We start from the raw sequence: 17,037 nt of genomic DNA on the forward strand, positions 1-17,037 counted from the left end.
AATTTTCGTAAATTATATTCTTTCTAATAATAATTGGGATATTGTGCTACTTTTCAACGGAATGAATGGAAAAAGTAGTCAAATAGATGAGAGAATATCTCACGACAGGAGATTAAAACTCTATAGAATAAAAGTACAAGAAACGATCAAATCGAAAGTAAAATAATACGGATATAAGATGTCAGAGTGCCATCTATGTGGTTATGATCAAACAAACTGAAAGCTAGGGAAAATATTTCTGTATTCCTGCCCTCCACGTACCGTGGCCAAAGAACTCAAACTTATACACATATGAAATACATACAAGTTCTATGGCGTTTATAGCCAACGTAATGATCAGACTTCGATAATAAAGCGGTCATATCCTCATCCATGAATTATTTTGATTTTAATTGATGACAAAGACAAATTGATTGCATGTTTGAAGTTCTCTTACGATGGTTTCGTTTATATATTTGAGAGAGTTGATGTAGTTGAATAGGTTGCTGTAACTGATTGAAAAACAACGGTGGATTTTTTTCTTGATTGTTGTTTCAAACTCAAATCATTTAAGTGGTTCTTCCATTTTTCAAATTGAATAGCCAACAATTTATATTGTTAACGGATGATTTAGAGAATTTCGAACTGTATCTGGGAATTTGATCATGAAATTGAGATATTTGGTAATTTTTATTGGCAATGCTGATCATCTGACATTTTCAGGTTGCAGGAGAAACGTCATGATATGACGTGTCTTTTAGTCGTTTTTGAGAATCGTTCACAAACCACGAGAGTAAGTAGTTTGTGGAATCGTTGAGCGTTTGTTGTGGTTGGAAAAATACTGTCACATCTGTTTTTCTCTGATTAAAACTAATTAAAGAAAATAAAATGGCCCCAAAGGAAAAGGATAACAAAGAAAAAGTCGAGAAAGTAGTACGTAGCTTTTCTGTTTTGAAAAAATTAGTAGTGTTGTCTTCAATAACCTAAAAATTTTTCAGCCTGTGAAAATTAATAAATGGGACGGATCTGCTGTTAAAAATGCTTTAGACGATGCCGTTACAGAGGTGAGTTGGTTCAAATGAAGGGAGGGTTTTAATCAAATGATCCATTCTGATGAAACTTGGGAAATTTTCAAACAACTTTGCATGAGAATTACTAATTTCTTTCAACCATTATTCTCTGTTCAAGGTGTTAACCAAAAAATATAATTATGTTGAAAATTTTGCCCTTATGGATGGAAGATTGGTCATATGTGGCATAGCTGTTGGTGTTGCAATGTTTGCATTGATTTGGGACTATTTATATCCTTTTCCACAATCTAGGTAAGATACATTTCGTAAATATTCATTTCAATCATTTTCACTTCTGTTTGGTAAATTTCGAATCAGACATCTGTACTTTCATTCAAATTAACTATCCCAAGAATCTCTGTAATGAAACCTTGTGCATGACGCATGCTGCAGATTTTCATTCACCCATTTAAAATGTATTCACACCAAAATAAATTATATTTTCTCACCATAATAACAGTATTCTTGGAATCTTGTTTTAAATGATGTGGTTGCTTCAGTAGATTTTTTGCTTTTATTAGCAATATCAAGAGAAGTAAAAGTGAATAATTAAAAAATTATGTTGCCAAATTTTGAAAAAAAAAATGCAAAAACGCTGGCACTAGTACTACTTTGTAGGGGACTAAATAAAAATTGATGGATAAATTAATATTTTTTGAGGAAAATTGAAATTCTCATTTATGGAACAACCTGGTAAAACATTTTTTCTCTTTGCTTCTTACTCGTACAAATTTATAATTTAATTTTATGTATGCAACTGCATTAAATAACAATGATTTTCTTTTTAAGGCCCATTTTGATATTCAGTGTCACCACTTATTTCATAATGATGGGCGTATTGACTCTCTATACAACTTATAAAGAAAAAGGAATTTTTGCAGTGTGTATCCAGAAAGATAGTTCCAAAAAAGGAAATACTTGGGAAGCTAGTTCTTATTTGGCAAAGTGAGTCTTTCAGATTGATTCATTTATTATTTAATTCCTAGTTTAATGAAATTTTCAGGTACGACGATAAATATAACCTAGTTCTTGCAGTGGTAGATGGTAAGACCAAACAGAGGCGAGAAACGAGTTCCAAGAAAAGTGTCGCCAACTTCATCGATGCTAATGGCAGTGTTGTGAACGAATTAGTAGAAGCTGAGGTATCCCGAATGCACAATTCTCTCTTGAGTGACCGTAAAGAAAAATGATTCAAGCACAAAGTGTGGATTTTTCATTTCTTTTAAGTTATTCCATGTTTTGTATTTTCAAGTAAAATGTTTGATTCAGAATTTAATGATTTCCATTTGTTTTCATTTGATATTCATTAAAAGCGATAAAATCATAAAAAAAAATTAAGGTTAGGTCAAAGTTTCATTCAGAGATGGAAATTTTTCGAAGGAATTTTGATGTCCTGCATCATTACTTCAAAGAGAGCATGATGAAAGAACAGGGATTTCTATTTCTCATCTCTTTATTAGATAAAATCAGAATTTCCTAGCCATAAGTACAGTGTGAGATTTCAGGAATCTTCTAATAAAACTGTAACCATCGATTGTAGAGAATTCATCTTAAGTTCGTTCAGGTTTAGAGACCAGCTCCCCTACCCTTTTGGCTGATCATTGGCCTTGAGAGGGACCAATGGGTACATGACTGATGGATGACGGCATGAAGTCCTTAGACATCAGTGCCGTCCTTCACGGGATACCCCTACCTGGCTGGGGTGGGATGGATGAAAAAGTTATTCATCCTTTAACGGGGGACATGAGGGCCTCATTCGACAGAGTGTCGGGGCCTTCTATATCGGGAGGGGTCGTCTACAGCATAATCTGTGGCTTCCCTAACTAACGGGATTGTAGAGAATTACTCTGATAACGATTTTATATATCTACTCCCATTCAACAATTACTGAATTTGAGTTATTTTTTGCGACTGTACTGCCATCTCTGCACTAGTAACTGAAGCAAGAAAATTTTAAATTGACAGTAAACAGATTTCTGTATCTACTAAACACTAGATGGCGATTATTTGAAAAAAAGATTCATATTTACATTGAAAGGTAAACTTATTCTCTAAACGGGGAGTGGAAATTATATAATAAAACAGGGAAATGAAAGTCTTATAATTAAAATGAGGTGAACTTTCTAGAAAATAGAATATACGTAAGACAATGTGTCTGCAACAAGGAAATAACAAAAAACGTTAATTAACATACTTTTATTATTAACTCTTGAGTAGTTCTTGACAATAATTCAAGTGGAAATATATGGAAGTGAATCGCAAAACACAAAATTAGCGTTGATAGATTCAAACTGAATATGAGAACTTTCTAACGAAAATTTGACTCCCTGTAACTTGAAAACAGACGAGCAGCCATTAATTTTAAAGAACTGGCCAATGTTTGTCTTTCACTCCCTTGCGAGCATCAGCTCCCTCTTAAATCCATCACATAGAATGAACCACAACACCTTTTTTTATCCCCAGCAGAATTGGATAAAGGAAAATCGCCTTCAAATCAAAGCTATCAGCAATTATAATTGCTCAATTTATTATTGGTCTGAATGCCACAAATCTTAAATTCATGTTCCATGTATGTATGTTCTATGAAAACGAGATAAGTGTTCCGTGAGTAATGTTATAATAAATTATCTCCGGGGTTTCTTACTTCATCGAGCATCATAAATTAATGAATAATACTACTAATTACCATTTTTAATATCAAAATAATTATTCACTCAATATTCAACATAATTCTACTCTACTCACAGAACACTTAACCTCATCAAGGCTGCGTTCAGATAACTTTCGACATGGAACACATATTAAACAGCAAAGAGCTTAGGACACTTGAGAATAGCAATACTGGTTGCTTAGTCTAGCAGCACTGATGATACCTATTGCGGGTTGACACAGCGCAGTCTGTTGTTGAATTAAAGTTGCTTGGTTTTTTGGGTTCAGCAATCGGGATTTCTTGACAGTTCCATGTCGCGCGTCTCTTGGGGATTCACAGGGGTGATAGTGAAAGATCACCTTAGGCATCCAAATAAAATTCCAATGATGAGAGATCAGGTGTTTCAGCTGGCTACCCCACAAGACCACTTTGCTGGTCCACAGCTTGGGAAAACGTTAGTCCAAAAACAATGTCATTCAAACATCAACACAAAAATTGATATTATCTTTGGATTTCTTCATCACGAGCCTGTTTTTAAATTACGTTTGAGCCAAATTTCAGTTAGAACGCTCGGTATGAAAAATACGAAGCATTAAAATAGTATTAGATTTTATCTGAGTGAACTTTTAATTTGACAAGAAGAAGGCACTTCAACAATTAATTCAAAATAGTTGGCCTGCACTAGGTACTAGAACTATGAATGTACACAATGGTGAACTTGGAATTAACAGATTACCACCTGTCAAGTTATTTTACATAATACACTATCACAGATTTTCCTACAAATGGAAAATTTTCTATTTTGCTCAACAGAATGTATAATTTCTTCACTTTGTTGAATAGACATTTGTTAATGTATATTAAGTTCTTTGAAAAAGAGCTTGTATTGGGGAAAATCAAAGGAAATAATCATTAATAACCACAATTGTTTAAAAGAGATAAAACTCAAGGAAATTTCATCTTATTGGGACAGGCATGGTTCAGCCTGTACTGGATGTACACCATTCCGCTGTTGTGCCAATAATACAGAGCCATCACTACGAAAAAATGCCACCACTGATGCGAGTGGCCGATGAAGTCGAATTTTCCTGCGGAGAATCTCTCAGGAATTTTGGTAATATAAATCAGGAAAGCAATGCCACTGATGAGATACATGCCCATGACTCTTGGGAAGAGCAGCTGCAAAAGAAACGACCTGATTAGAGATGAAAAACTGGTAATTCCAAAATTCACTACATACACAACCACAAATAATATCTGTTAAATGTTATTATGGGTAACCTGCAACAAAGTGATTTCGAAAATGGTGAACTTCTTGCGATTTGAGTTTTTTTATGCCTCTCTATGGATATTGTTTCTGAGAATAACTACAGATTTGTATTTAGTGAATCAGAACTCAAATAATTTTGTCCCTTATCACTTATCAGAATGAAAAGAATAACGAAAGACCTTGGAAATACATGCTATTTTTTTAATGTCTACGTCATTTTTATCTAGACGAATAATCCAAAATTTTGAGAAGATCACTTGTTTTCACTCTCATTTTCAAAAAATTCATCTCTACAGATCATTCACATGATATAGTCAATAAAAATGAGGCATATAATAATAATAATTATAATATCAACAGCGTTTATTCACATTTGTTTTTCTCACATGGTATTTATCCTTAATCTAGTCTAATTAGTATTTCTGTATTAGTATTTCTGAACTAAAAAGTAATTTATTTATTTTGAGGTTTTATGTTGAGAAGTGGTATGGAAAACAGATGTGAATATTTGAATATCAAAACACACTAGAATAAAATATTATGAAATGTGAAGTACACAATAAAATTATTTGAAGATATAAATGTAAAATAACTGAAACTATTGAAATATGAATCTATCAGTTGAACACAAATAGTCTCTAAACATTTTTTCACTAGACTAAATGAATGGACTTGGTAAATATATAGTTTATACCTATATCTGGCTATTTCTTGAAAATTTTATGCATATGATCTTTGGCCTATTGTTTTTTAAACAGATTTGTTCGTACTATATTTATGTATTTATCTAAAAGTCTTGTTTAGTCGAATGGAATGTTGCTGGGTAAGTATTTATTTTATTATAAATTGTTTTTAATATCTTCTTCTTTTAGATGTACAGTTAGTTACTTAGTTTATGTGGTAATTCCATCACATGTGTGAGTCGAGTGTTACTCCAAGATACCTGATTTAATTTTTGGTTTGTATCACCTGAGAATTGTTTTTCATTTGTAGGATTTGAAAATTTGGAAGATACTTGTAGCTCATGAAAAAAAAATGAAATGAGTTTTATTGTAATTTAATGTCAGTTGTTTTATGTTCCAATAAATCGCTGATTTTAGTAAGATCTTTTCTGTTATTCGTTTTAGCTCACCTCACGTATCGGCGGCTTATAAAATGACTGTGTCGTCGGCAGACATTATAATATTACCTGCTGTTTTAATTGAAAAGGGATCATTTACATATATAGAAAATAACAATGAACCAAGGACAGTACCTTGGGCTTTTCTATATGTCATTTCTTTAGGCATGATATCATGGTGTTCAATTCTCACTATTTGTTTCCTATTGCTTGAGTAACTTTCAAATAACCTGAGTCTGGATAAAGTATGTACATTTGAGGACAGTAAGTAACTCTATATTCAACCAGTGTTATTGATACATTAATAAAATCGTACCATTGATCCAGTATGAAAAATCTGTCTATCACATTGTTATAAATCAATACATCATAGTATACTTACTTCAACCAAAGGATTATCGAAACCTCCCATTCGAACGGTCCAGTGTATCGTCGGAATGACTCCGTAAGCTCCCCAAGCTACAAAGACTAACATCTTCACATTGGCGTTAACATTTAAACTGGGGACTTGCAACACCATCGCGAAAATGAAAATCAAGGTCACTGTTAATAGGTAGAACATCCGCCAGTTCTGGAAGTGAAAAAAAAATAGAGTGGGCAAAGAGAATATGATTGTACCTACTGACCGTGTCACACCAAAAGGCATAATATATTCCTGAAGTGTAAATAGCCAGAAGAGATAACGCTATGCCGAACAAGTCGTATGCGAGGTACTTGTAGCAGTCCTTTTCAGATCTACATGAGAATGTGTGATACAATGCTGACAATGCCATGCACGTCTGAAAAATATCGAAACCGGTTCAGGAATCTTTACAAATATACAACAAATAAGATACTTTAGTGTATCCTACTAACTGCGCCATTTATAAAGAAAATTTGGGATCCCACTGGATGATTTAACCATTGTTAATGGTGGAGGCTCAGGTACTCAATAATTTTGAAAATATACAGATTTGAAGAAAAGAATATGAGATGAAGAAAATAACTTTTGACTGATTTTTACTAAGTTTTTCATTTGTTATGAGCGGTTTCGCTTTGTTAAACCATTTGACAAAACATTGCCTTTGACAAAACAAGTCAAATATAAAATGATTTATCATTTATCAGGTATTTTCAATAATATATCAAGATTACCAACTATTGATCCCAAAAACCTACTAGAGAAACTGATCTCCAATAAGAACCAGTAATTGATCGAGAACGAACAGTATCTAAATAATGAATGATCTGAAGGAGCTAAGAAATATGCTAGCACAGCATATACTAGCATTCGGAAAAGCTCTCAGAAAACATTTTTTTTTTCAAAAATCAATTTAATTACTAGTTAATTACTAGTAAGAATTATTTGGGGAACACGTTATTCAACGCAAAACCCAAAAGGGATAGTGAAGAGAAATCGAGCATATATAGACTAGAATATGGTGACTGTTCAGCAGCTTATACAAGCATGACAAGCAGAAATTTCAACATAAGATACCCGGAGCATATATTATTAGGTACAAAATCAGCTATATGTATATGTTTAGGTTAGGTTAGGTCCAAAGTGAGTCCGGGTTTTAGAAACTTGGTTTGCTCCCCAGCGGAGCAGGCACAAAGTATGTGATCTGCTGTTTCATCATTTTCCAAACAGAGGCGACACACACTTTGTTATCAAGGGTGAAAAAACGCCTTGAAGTGAGCCAATCCTGGAAGATTCTGTCCCTAAATCTTCTTGCCATCCAGGCGTCCAATTTTTGTTTGGCAAAGCCTAAAGCGATGCCAATGACAGGTTCTGGTCCGATGAAGCTGCTTACAGCACCCCCTTTTGCAAGGGAGTCGGCAGCCCCATTACCTTCCAGGCCAGTATGGCCAGGAATTCAGACCAGAGACAATATGGTAAGTCTTCCTATCGAGGGGAGTTGTTTTTGGCAATTTGCTAACAATTTAGATGTGGCTCGGTAGAAACCAAGAACTTCCAACGCCGCTTGACTGTCCGAGAATATTTTTATTGACTTGTGTATGAGGTTGGATCTTCCAATCTCTCCACACGCAATTCAGTAGCGTAGGTTCGCATAGGTTCCTAGGCAGGTTGATATCTCTGTCCTGGGTTTGCGACTGAAAACATCTGCACCAGAACCGATAGGTGTTTTGGATCCATCTGTGAACCAACAACTATCTGCTCTTAATATTTCCTTCTCCCGGAGGATTCAGTCCTCTCTACTCGGGAACAGTACTTTATAAGGCAGTTCGTAGTTGGCAGTTGGAGGGGAGATAGTACCCCACCTTGAGGGCAGCCTGTGGTGACCCTAAACCTAATCGCCTCGCCTTGAAGAGTCGTAGTTGTAGCTCTGTTCACCAACATGGCATAGATCCAGCCAGTTATGGTCGATTCTATACCTTTCCTAGCCAGAAATGACCCTGTAGATTAAGGTAGTGCATTGTCAAATGCTCCTTCAATATCGAGAAATATAGCAACCGCAATATATATGGACAAACCACACAATAAATGGAGGAAACATGAAAATTCTCCATACGTGCAATAAAGGAAGCATTGGAAATGAATAAATTGTACAAAAACCCCACTTTCAAAACCCTCAATGACTAACTAGAACTATGCAGCTCTCCCCTTTAGAATTTCTGAATTTTGACAACTCGTTTATATGGGATAGTTTGGTAGCTGGAGAAATCCACAAGTAGGTTTTTGGGATCAATAGTTGTAATCTTGATATACTATAGAAGACAAATAGTTATTGTTTTAGTATTGGTATTGTTGATACAGGTAATATTTGTTATTTCAGGTACCTGTATATTTAAGAAACGAAATCGGTCGTAATTGGAAGAAAAAACAATTGAAAGTTATTTTCCTTATCCTATATTCAATATGAATGTCTACAAAATGAATAGGTAATCAATTGAACAACTTGAAAAAAAAGGAAAAAATCTGAAACTTTCAGGGGGCAAATTTTAAAATCATTTGAGGCTGTAAAAGTCTCTTTCTACAAATTAAAAACGAGAAATGATTTTTTGAGGAAAAAATCTTCTAAAATCTTTGAAAAACGATCATATTCATCCTCATCTTGTCAAATGGTGATTTATGAAGCTGTATATTCATAAAAAAGTTGTGTACCATTGAAAGGAGTAGAGTATCGAAAGTGAATACATTGCGCAATTGATTTAGATAAAGTTACGATTTGTTAGATATACCAACTCACCACGAAACATGCCATGAATAATCCAACTATAACTTTATCGCTAAAAGTTGCTTGAATCTTCAATATCATGAAATCATATATTATCAATAATATAAAGAGGAGAAATCCAAATATGTGTGACCATATATTGATTGTTTCGTTTGTCCACCAGAACATGCTGAAAAAAACATTGTGATTCCTGAATAAATATTTCAATTTTAATAATATTTCACATAATTCCTTTTGACAAAGATGAAATCGTGTAGCACATTTTATTATACCAACTGGACTGAAAAGTATTGGCCTATCACATAGATGTCGCTATTTTTCTTCCATTCACCGGTTTTTCAGTTAGTACTAACTTTCGAAAGAAAGCTGTTCAAATTTCATGATGTTCCACTCATAAGTCTGTGAGTTAGTCTCTCTCAATCGACCGATTCACACATCGGTCGATTGAGAGAGAGAGAGAGAACAAAGCACCCACGTTGAACCGCCCGGCTACCAACCTACCTAAAGAAGAGGTTATTGCTGTAACCGAGACCTAGTTTGAGGCAAAAGATAAATCGTTCTACAAAAGTGATATTGAAATGCGTTTTCTTTCTTAGGCCCTGTTGACAAATGAGGTGAATGTGACGGAGCTGCTTCCTCAAAATGAAATTAGATGGGTTCCAGTTTTTTTTCTAAACATCAACTATGAGATATTTGCTCTGATTCGTTATCAATCTCGTGAAGATAGATGTGATAAAGTAGTACTTTAAATCGAATGATATCTGTAACTATTTTTCAATTTTTCACTGAAAAGGTCTACTGTTTTTGCTTACCTTTGTAGACACAAATCTGTAGATAAAATTTTTCTGTAGCCAGATAGTATGTATGGATTGTGTTTCAAATATTCCGGGGCCTCATCATAGTGTAAAAGCTGTTTTGCTTTTTCATAATATATTTCATCGTAAAATTCTTCATCAACGGGTTCTTCTTCAACGTGTTCATCTGCTTCTTTTTCATCGACTGCTTCGGACGTTAAATCCTCCAGTAGAGCTTGTGTTCGATCATGAAGAACGCACCTCTGCAATATTAATGAAAAATAGTAATACTAATGTGAAAATATTTTTGAAGAAAAGGAAATCAAATAAAATCATCGCATTTCCGATCACAAGAGTAAATTTAACCAACAAAATCAAAAATACAATTATAATGTCTATGTTATACTTCTTTTTGCGAAATGTCAAGCATTTGATAGATCAGTACATAGCTAGTTTCAAAGCAAACATATTTACTACAAGAAGAATCATAAAAAACGAAGATGTAAATATTTCATTAAAAGCTGATCAAATAAAGGCTTTTCAAAACATTGAACATTGATTTTATATAGGGTGTCAGAGTGACAGTAGTAAAACTGAAATATCATTCAGTCAGCAAACTGAAGTTCTGATGAAAATATTCACGTTTTAAAGAGCAAGAGACAGAAAAAATTAAAATGAATAATGTCGAGAAAGTTGGGAAAAATACAACCCCCAAAAATGGTGTAGTAAACATCTGAAATGATATTTGTGAAGATCACAAAGAATCAATATTCAGAAGAGAAATTTCAAATCGAAAAAAAATACCAGAAATGAAACTACAGAAGAAAATGCGAACAAATGGAAAGACGTTTTGGACGAAGAATTATCTCAAAAAAATTATTATTGGACTTTGACACGAACGATCAGATAAAATACCGATTGAAAGATAATGGTTTTTTGAAATGAAAACTGATAGTCAAAGCGATAGATTCAAATATTAATGAAAATTGCACTACTAAACCATAAATGGATTAAAACAATTAGTTCAAATGTGGAAGGAGCTATGGGATATGAAAGGAGCTATTATGATCAATGTCTCTGCACTAAAAAATATTGAAAACTCCATTTAACACTTCTTTATACCGATATATTTGTTTCATTTATCGTTTAAAATTGAAACAAGATTCCTATGTCTGGGATTTAATCAAATAAGCAAATGAATATTGTTCACGTACTGTCATCGATGACATGGTTGGAATCAAACCATTCCGTGACAAAAAGTCGCAATTTTATGAACGGATTGAGTGTTTTTATCATAATATTATCCATATTACATCTTAAGAGCCGATGAGTAAAAAATGAGTGAAGAGTGTCTTTCGACGAAACATCGGATGTCTAGCAGAGAGGATGACAGTGTTCAACGTGAGTGAAATTTTACTTCTTTCATTGATTATATTGTGTAGAAATCCTGTGAATGATATCTAATTCGATTCCATTACAAATGTTGGGAATACAAACGGTATAGAGAAGTGTATTTTTCGTATATTTCAGCGATCATATTAAAGTATTTGTTTAAAAGGTATTTTTCTTTAATTCAATGTATATATTTCAGTTTGGGTCTAAAAGTTACTTCTTTGCATGATCTAGACATCTTTGTATAGAGGTGATTTTTGAAAATGTTTGCTTCTGTCTTTTCTTTGGAAGATTCCCACATTTTCTGTATCAAGATGGAGAAGTAAAAGCCCAAAAACTTACTTTCCCGAAAATATAATATTGTTATTTTATTCGAAGAAAAATATTTATAATTCAGTGAATTATGGGCTCTGAAGAAGCTTGTCAGTGAGAAGTGGAAGCGTGACAAAGTAAAGCAGATTTTTTAGTTTTAATTTTCGACGAAGAGACCCCGTTGATCCATTCTACTGTGCCTTTCTCCAGTCGCTATGTAATATAAATTCATGTTAGTATTGAACACGACCAAAATAGATGTATAGTAAAACTCGCGTCTCGGTTTTTCAAACTTTCAAGAGGAAATCTCTAAACGCAGATATCCCGAAATTCAGACAGGAGAGTTGTTTTCAATTCCTGCAGTGTCGATTAATTCACTGCAACACTTCGCTGGCGCAGCATAACCGCTTTCCCGTCCTGCGTATTTACAGCGTCTGCCCCAAAGCATGTTCGGTATCATTTTTCTCGCACTCCCATTGGTTGTCTATTGTTTACATTCGCTAATGCCACGTTGTGTTACTGCTGAGGCATAGCAGGAGAGCAGAAACGAAAGCGGGTAATGGTACGTAGCTAAGGAAGTGGCGAGATTTGCTCGATAATCGCGTTCTTCGGATTCCTGCGAGAGATAGGAATCTAAATCCTGCGAGTATTTCCTACATCAAAGATTTTTGTAGCAGGAGAATATGAGATCGCGGAGATGAGAATGATTTGTCCTGCAGACAAGTTCCTTTCAAATGAAAATTATGATAATAACGTTATTTGATTTAGAGTGGCATTTAGAACATTTTGCAAAATTTCGGCGCAGAAAAATGATGAATGAAAATAGAGCCAAAAGCGGGTAGTCTGGCTTCCGCGCGCCTTTCGTCACTCTGACATAAAAACAAAAAAAATTATTTAAACATATTAAATGTAAATATTAAGAAATGAAAAAATTCTTGTAATGTTGGGATACATCAATAAACAATAATCCGCAGTCAAAAAATTTTTATCCCAATTTTAACGTTAATTATAAATTTGTTAATTAATAACTTTTTCTGAATTGAAAGTTGATATAAAAATCCTATAATTATTAAACTAAAACCCTGGCATTTTTTTCCTTTGGTGGAGTTATCCTTAATAGGCAAAAAAATAGATTACCGTTGCCAAAATAAAAAAATTGTTATTTTCTATTTTTTTTTATTAACAATTGAAAATTATAATTTTATAAAAAATACATTATAATTTTGTTTTAAATTTTTTATTGTTTCAATGTCTTATGGCTGAAAACTAATTAATATTTTTTTTTTTAATTTTTCACAGCTATTGTTAATAAATTTATTATAAACAAATACATTGTTTATAAGCAATTCGAAATTTTTTTTGCATTATGTCAATTGAAAAAATCATGATTTTTAGAAAAAAAATGGTTTCTTAAAAAAATTTCTTTGTTGCTAAAAAATGCGTTTGTTAATCAACAATCGTTTTGTGCAACTGAATATTAAAATCAAGGAACCGTTTTTTTTAAATCATAAATTCTATTGTTCTTTAAGGTTTTGAAAAAACAATTCTTTTTTTAATTGTTTATTTGAAAAAAAATTGTTATAAACAAATTATTTTTTTAAATTTTTTTTCAATACTTTGTTCTATAATAAAAGTAACAATGTGTTTTTTTTTAATTTATTCTATTTTTTATAAAACTTTTAATATTGTGATACCTTGATACTTGTCTTTTTCATTCGCTCCTTCGCTTTTATAATTATAATAACTTTCAAACTATTGCAGTTATGACAAATATGCTTCAAGTCTTTTTTGTTCATTATGAATTTATTAACTATTTAAGCCTTTAACTAAAGTTGTAGTCATATTATTTATTCAATTATTGATCGTTATTTATTAAAAAAAGAAAATTTCAAGTCTTCAGGGAATTTACTAAATCAGAAACATACTAAAAGTTATTTTTGAAATTCAATAAATCATGTTTAGTACAGTTAAAAGTTTTTTCATAATTTTTATTATTTTTTTTGTAATCCATTAGATCATTTTAGTGGCAGTGGCTCATCATCTGTGGATTCTTCTGTATTATCTTGTCGTGATGTTCCTTGAACCTCCTCCTCTTCGACTTCTTCAAGTATCGGTTCACAGTATTCTTGAACTCCTATTGAAAAATCTTGATGATCGTTAACGTCGTCTTCATTTCCATCGGGATTACTATCGATAGCATTTAATCGACCGATCATGATATCAGTATCATCATTGTCATCATCAAGTGATGGCCTTGTACTTGTACTGTTAGAACATGTTTCACCTTTACAATTTTTGCATGAAGATGAGCAAGGAAGCCCAGCTTTTTTACATCCACATCGATTATTACACTCTTTTATGCAGGCACAATTAACCAGCTTAAGTAAGTCGTCAGGCGCCAGTTTTTCCGTTGTTTTTATCGGCAGGAACATTGTTTCAGATTCGATCCAATCCCAATCTTCCGGATTCAAATTATAATTACCAATCCAAAACTGAACTTGGTAATACGTCCTAAATGAGTGTAAATGTGTTGCTATTGTTGTTGGAGGTAAAGTTGCTAAGTTGATCGCAGTCTTTTATTTCGCAATCATACTTAAAAATCGAGAAACACGACACTGGCCTGATGTTGAATTAGTATCGAATTGACCGTACAAGGCCATCATAATTCGCTCTCCAGCTACTTCGATATCTTGACGAGAGGCATCGGGATTGTAGAAGACTTCCACGTATTGCATCAGCTGAGGATTTTTATCTATAATATCCAGCAATTTTTTTTCCCTTTGCCGAAATTAGCGCTCGTTATATCGCATCCTGTAAAGGCATGCGCAAAAAGAATGATATTTTTCAAGCATTTTGAAGCATATTTATCATAACTGCAATAGTTTGAAAGTTATTATAATTATAAAAGCGAAGGAGCGAATGAAAAAGATAAGTATCGAGGTATCACAATATTAAAAGTTTTATAAAAAATGAAATAAATGAAAAAAAACACATAGTTACTTTCATTATAGAACAAAGTATTGAAAAAAAATGAATAAAATAATTTGTTTACAACAATTTTTTTTAAATAAACAAATAATTAAAAAAAGAATTAAAGAAAAGGTTTTTACAAAACCTTAAAGAACAATAGAATTAATGATTGAAAAAAAACCGTTCCTTAATTTTAATATTTTGTTGCACAAAACGATTGTTAATTAACAAACGCATTTTTTAGCAACAAAGAAATTTTTTTAAGAAACAATTTTTTTCTAAAAATCATGATTTTTTTCAATTAACATAATGCAAAAAAAAATTCGAATTGCTCATAAACAATGTACTTGTTTATAATAAATTTATTAACAATAGCTGTAAAAAATGAAAAAATTATTAATTAGTTTTTAGCCATGAGACATGGAAACAATAAAAAATTTGAAAAAAAATATTTGTAATGTATTTTTTATAAAATTATAATTTTCAATTGTCAATAAAAAAATAGAAAATAATAATTTTTTCATTTTGGCAACGGTAATCTATTATTTTGCCTAGTAAGGATAACTTCACCAAAGGAAAAAAATGCCAGGGTTTTAGTTTAATAATTATATGGATTTTTATATTAACTTTCAATTCAGAAAAAGTTATTGATTAACAAATTTATAATTGACGTTAAAATTGGGATAAAAATTTTTTGACTACGGATTATTGTTTGTTGATGTATCCCAACATTACATGAATTTTTTCATTCCTTAATACTTACATTAAATATGTTTAAATAATTTTTTTTGTTTTTATGTCAGAGTGACGAAAGGCGCGCGGAAGCCAGACTACCCGCTTTTGGCTCTATTTTCGGGGCTCTGTAAAAATTATAAATAATCGAGATACAGTTTCGGGAGTTGAGACTTTTTTCAAGCAAATTCATTGATCTTTTCAAATCTTTTTTCAAATTTCCAAAATTTTGAAAATTTTCCGAGATATTAAGAAAAAACTAAAGCCCCATTTTTTTTTCACTTAATCGCTTATAACTTTTGTAATTTTTATCGGCGCGTTTTCGGACCTTCCCTCAAACTTTCTAGGCAAAAATACGAATCGAATGACACCTTGGTCGTAATTTTTGGACAGGGCTGAAAAATGTTACAAAAAAAAGTACATGTGAACTAAACTATAAATGTCACGTTTCCTATTGGGAACGTGACATGCTCCCTCCTATTATTTCTATTACCCGTCGGCGTCGCTTTGTTTTCGAATATCGACCCCTGCATTTCTGCCTCACAACCGGTGGCTGTCGGAGAAAAAGCTCCAGTAATTTTCACGTCCTCGTAGGAACCCGTCAAGCTGCCAGTCTTGTGGCGTCAGCGTCGACAAGCGCCGTGAGTTAACAGGAGAACATACGATCAACGGAGGTTAAGAAAATGATTGTGCTGCAGGACAATTTACGTCCAACTCGATATACTACTGAAGTGTAGTTTCTCTACAAATTTCGATGCAAATTGTTTTTATCATTCGTTTAATTTGTTATTCTGTGAGTTATTCTGTTACCTATTCTATACTTCAGCAATATTTTTAAAGGTGACATGCGTCATTATTAATAGCTAACTCTCCAATTATGTATACAGGGTGTAACTGAATAAGTGTAAAACATTTAAGGAGGTGATTACTCATCGAGAAAAAGATAGGATCTTCCATATAAAGAAACTTCATTGGAGCATCCCTTGTTAAGATACAGATAAAATTCACAAGCACTGAAAAAGTTACAATATTGAAATTAACCTGACGTTTTGTACTACCAAAAAGACACTTAACCAGTAATTTATTTGATTCACCCCATGGTTGTTAGGGGTGGAAAACGCAATCCTTAAAATTTATTTTCAATGTAACTTTTTGTCTTATTATTTGTTTACCATTTAAAAATTTATTTTCGATAGCCTGTTTCATTCTAATCAAAAAATGTCTCTTGGGGTTTTTGCCAAAAATAAACCAGTTCACAGCAAACAATTATTTTACGAACAACTACAGAGATACATCGTCATAAATGCGAACTGGATTTATTGTTATTTTGTAGTTAGTACCTGCATTAAACGATTAAAGGGTATTAAACAAAACTAATTTATCAATAACAAAACACACAACATGTAGAAATCATAGTAAATGTTCAATACGTTTACCTTCAGACATTACGCATGCTTCTAGATGTCGGTGCATTGAGCCACGTATTCGCTCAAATATTTCTGAAGTCTCTCTGATTACCCTGCTCGCATCGATTATGCGATTTCTTGAGTCCTCTACAGGAGTACGATA

General features: G+C 32.7%; 2 protein-coding genes across 2 annotated transcripts in view; one reads left to right on the top strand and one right to left on the bottom strand.

The window, feature by feature from the left end:
- The first annotated feature begins 752 nt into the window (after positions 1-752).
- On the top strand, positions 753-2,325 carry Spase25 (Signal peptidase complex subunit Spase25). The gene is made up of 5 exons (XM_023166980.2): positions 753-912; positions 978-1,043; positions 1,168-1,301; positions 1,839-1,994; positions 2,053-2,325. Exons 1-5 carry the CDS (start codon positions 868-870, stop codon positions 2,237-2,239), a joined length of 588 nt encoding a protein of 195 aa, XP_023022748.1. The 5' UTR covers positions 753-867; the 3' UTR covers positions 2,240-2,325.
- Positions 2,326-3,230: 905 nt separating this feature from the next.
- LOC111510998 (progestin and adipoQ receptor family member 3) overlaps positions 3,231-17,037 on the bottom strand; it is a 39,143-nt gene continuing 25,336 nt past the window's right edge. Inside the window, exons 3-7 of the mRNA XM_023166992.2 lie at positions 10,081-10,325; positions 9,281-9,437; positions 6,716-6,868; positions 6,472-6,660; positions 3,231-4,878 (exon numbers count right to left, since the gene is read on the bottom strand). Of these exons, the coding sequence (XP_023022760.1) occupies positions 4,645-4,878; positions 6,472-6,660; positions 6,716-6,868; positions 9,281-9,437; positions 10,081-10,325 (978 nt within the window). The 3' untranslated portion in view covers positions 3,231-4,644. The remainder of the gene's footprint in view (positions 4,879-6,471; positions 6,661-6,715; positions 6,869-9,280; positions 9,438-10,080; positions 10,326-17,037) is intronic.

The sequence above is a fragment of the Leptinotarsa decemlineata genome, unplaced genomic scaffold, assembly GCF_025532065.1.
Source record: "Leptinotarsa decemlineata unplaced genomic scaffold, Ldec_3_MD MMD2_P_RNA_scaffold_5, whole genome shotgun sequence".
NCBI lineage: Eukaryota > Metazoa > Arthropoda > Insecta > Coleoptera > Chrysomelidae > Leptinotarsa > Leptinotarsa decemlineata.

Excerpts from the sequence above, each read along its gene's own strand:
- Spase25 (XM_023166980.2), top strand. The coding sequence starts at position 868 with ATGGCCCCAAAGGAAAAGGATAACAAAGAAAAAGTCGAGAAAGTA. Across the intron at positions 913-977 it reads AAGAAAAAGTCGAGAAAGTA|CCTGTGAAAATTAATAAATG; the intron begins GTACGTAGCTTT and ends AAAATTTTTCAG. Across the intron at positions 1,995-2,052 it reads GCTAGTTCTTATTTGGCAAA|GTACGACGATAAATATAACC; the intron begins GTGAGTCTTTCA and ends TGAAATTTTCAG.